The sequence below is a fragment of the Penaeus vannamei genome, chromosome 29 (genome assembly GCF_042767895.1).
Source record: "Penaeus vannamei isolate JL-2024 chromosome 29, ASM4276789v1, whole genome shotgun sequence".
Classification (NCBI taxonomy): Eukaryota; Metazoa; Arthropoda; class Malacostraca; order Decapoda; family Penaeidae; genus Penaeus; species Penaeus vannamei.
Window position 1 is genome coordinate 1,384,077 of NC_091577.1, and position 2,500 is coordinate 1,386,576.

At 64.1% G+C, this 2,500-nt stretch overlaps 3 protein-coding genes across 4 annotated transcripts in view; 2 read left to right on the top strand and 1 right to left on the bottom strand.

Annotated features, from left to right (window-relative positions):
• Window positions 1-151, top strand: part of LOC138867236 (uncharacterized) — a 1,163-nt gene extending 1,012 nt beyond the window's left edge. The window contains exon 2 of the mRNA XM_070142127.1: window positions 1-151. This exon is cut by the window's left edge and continues 827 nt beyond it. Coding sequence (XP_069998228.1) covers window positions 1-13 — 13 coding nt within the window. The 3' untranslated portion in view covers window positions 14-151.
• The window catches only part of Csk (C-terminal Src kinase), a 296,171-nt gene that overhangs the window by 258,803 nt on the left and 34,868 nt on the right, over window positions 1-2,500 (bottom strand). The gene's annotated exons all lie outside the window — the stretch shown is intronic.
• Window positions 1,408-2,500, top strand: part of LOC138867237 (FK506-binding protein 5-like) — a gene marked incomplete at its 5' end in the record, with an annotated part of 2,090 nt that continues 997 nt past the window's right edge. Inside the window, 2 exons of the mRNA XM_070142128.1 lie at window positions 1,408-2,073; window positions 2,230-2,500. The exon at window positions 2,230-2,500 is cut by the window's right edge and continues 997 nt beyond it. Of these exons, the coding sequence (XP_069998229.1) occupies window positions 1,408-2,073; window positions 2,230-2,500 (937 nt within the window). The remainder of the gene's footprint in view (window positions 2,074-2,229) is intronic.

Consider the following 2,500-nt stretch of genomic DNA (forward strand, 5'->3'; position numbering starts at 1 on the left):
AAAACGCGCCTAGCCGACTAGCCCCAAGGAGACACCCGAGCAGTCGCCGACTAGCCCCAAGGAGACACCCGAGCAGTCGCCGACTAGCCCGAAGGAGACACCCGAGCAGTCGCCGACTAGCCCGGAAGAGACACCCGAGCAGTCGCCGACTAGCCCGGAAGAGACACCCGAGCAGTCGCCGACTAGCCCGGAAGAGACACCCGAACAGTCGCCGACTAGCCCGGAAGAGACACCCGAGCAGTCGCCGACTAGCCCGGAAGAGACACCCGAACAGTCGCCGACTAGCCCGAAGGAGACACCCGAGCAGTCGCCGACTAGCCCGGAAGAGACACCCGAGCAGTCGCCGACTAGCCCGAAGGAGACACCCGAGCAGTCGCCGACTAGCCCGGAAGAGACACCCGAGCAGTCGCCGACTAGCCCCAAGGAGACACCCGAGCAGTCGCCGACTAGCCCGAAGGAGACACCCGAGCAGTCGCCGACTAGCCCGAAGGAGACACCCGAGCAGTCGCCGACTAGCCCGAAGGAGACACCCGAGCAGTCGCCGACTAGCCCGAAGGAGACACCCGAGCAGTCGCCGACTAGCCCGGAAGAGACACCCGAGCAGTCGCCGACTAGCCCGAAAGAGACACCCGATCAGTCGCCGACTAGCCCGAAAGAGACACCCGAGCAGTCGCCGACTAGCCCGGAAGAGACACCCGAACAGTCGCCGACTAGCCCGAAGGAGACACCCGAGCAGTCGCCGACTAGCCCGAAAGAGACACCCGATCAGTCGCCGACTAGCCCGGAAGAGACACCCGAGCAGTCGCCGACTAGCCCGGAAGAGACACCCGAACAGTCGCCGACTAGCCCGGAAGAGACACCCGAGCAGTCGCCGACTAGCCCGGAAGAGACACCCGAGCAGTCGCCGACTAGCCCGAAAGAGACACCCGATCAGTCGCCGACTAGCCCGGAAGAGACACCCGAGCAGTCGCCGACTAGCCCGGAAGAGACACCCGAGCAGTCGCCGACTAGCCCGGAAGAGACACCCGAGCAGTCGCCGACTAGCCCGAAAGAGACACCCGAGCAGTCGCCGACTAGCCCGAAAGAGACACCCGAGCAGTCGCCGACTAGCCCGGAAGAGACACCCGAGCAGTCGCCGACTAGCCCGGAAGAGACACCCGAGCAGTCGCCGACTAGCCCGGAAGAGACACCCGATCAGTCGCCGACTAGCCCGAAAGAGACACCCGATCAGTCGCCGACTAGCCCGAAAGAGACACCCGATCAGTCGCCGACTAGCCCGGAAGAGACACCCGAGCAGTCGCCGACTAGCCCGGAAGAGACACCCGAGCAGTCGCCGACTAGCCCGAAGGAGACACCCGATCAGTCGCCGACTAGCCCGAAGGAGACACCCGAGCAGTCGCCGACTAGCCCGGAAGAGACACCCGAGCAGTCGCCGACGGCGTCGACGAGGCCGAAAGAGACACCCAGGAAGTCGTCGACGAGCCCGAAAGAGACACCCAGGAAGTCGTCGACGAGCCCGAAAGAGACACCCAGGAAGTCGTCGACGAGCCCGAAAGAGACACCCAGGAAGTCGTCGACGAGCCCGAAAGAGACACCCAGGAAGTCGTCGACGAGCCCGAAAGAGACACCCAGGAGGTCGTCGACGAGCCCGAAAGAGACACCCAGGAAGTCGTCGACGAGGCCGAAAGAGACACCCAGGAAGTCGTCGACGAGCCCGAAAGAGACACCCAGGAAGTCGTCGACGAGGCCGAAAGATACACCCAGGAAGTCGTCGACGAGCCCGAAAGAGACACCCAGGTACTCGCCGACGAGCCCGAAAGAGACACCCAGGTACTCGCCGACGAGCTCGAGAAGCAGACCCAGGTACTCGCCGACGAGCTCGAGAGGCAGACCCAGGTACTCGCCGACGAAGCTGAGAGGGAAGACTTCCTAGTCGTCGACGATGCCGTGGTGGATGCCCAAGCAAGTTCTGACGAGCCCAGCCAAGTAGTCGTCGACGAGGCCGAGAGAGACACCCAGGTAGTCGTCGACGAGGCCGAGAGGGACGACCTAGTCGTCGAAGAGGCTGCGGTGGTAGCCGTCGACGAGGCCCATTAGACACCCAGGTAGCCGTCGACGAGGCCGAGAGAGACACCCAGGTAGCCGTCGACGAGGCCGAGAGAGACACCCAGGTAGTCGTCGACGAGGCCGAGAGAGACACCCAGGTAGTCGTCGACAAGGCCGAGAGAGACACAGGTAGTCGTCGACGAGACCGAGAGAGACACCCAGGTAGTCGTCGACGAGGCCGAGAGAGACACCCAGGTAGTCGTCGACGAGGCCGAGAGAGACACCCAGGTAGTCGTCGACGAGGCCGAGAGAGACACCCAGGTAGTCGTCGACGAGGCCGAGAGGGACGACCTAGTCGTCGAAGAGGTGGAGGTAGCCGTCGACGAGGCCGAGAGAGACACCCAGGTAGTCGTCGACGAGGCCGAGAGAGACACCCAGGTAGTCGTCGACGAGG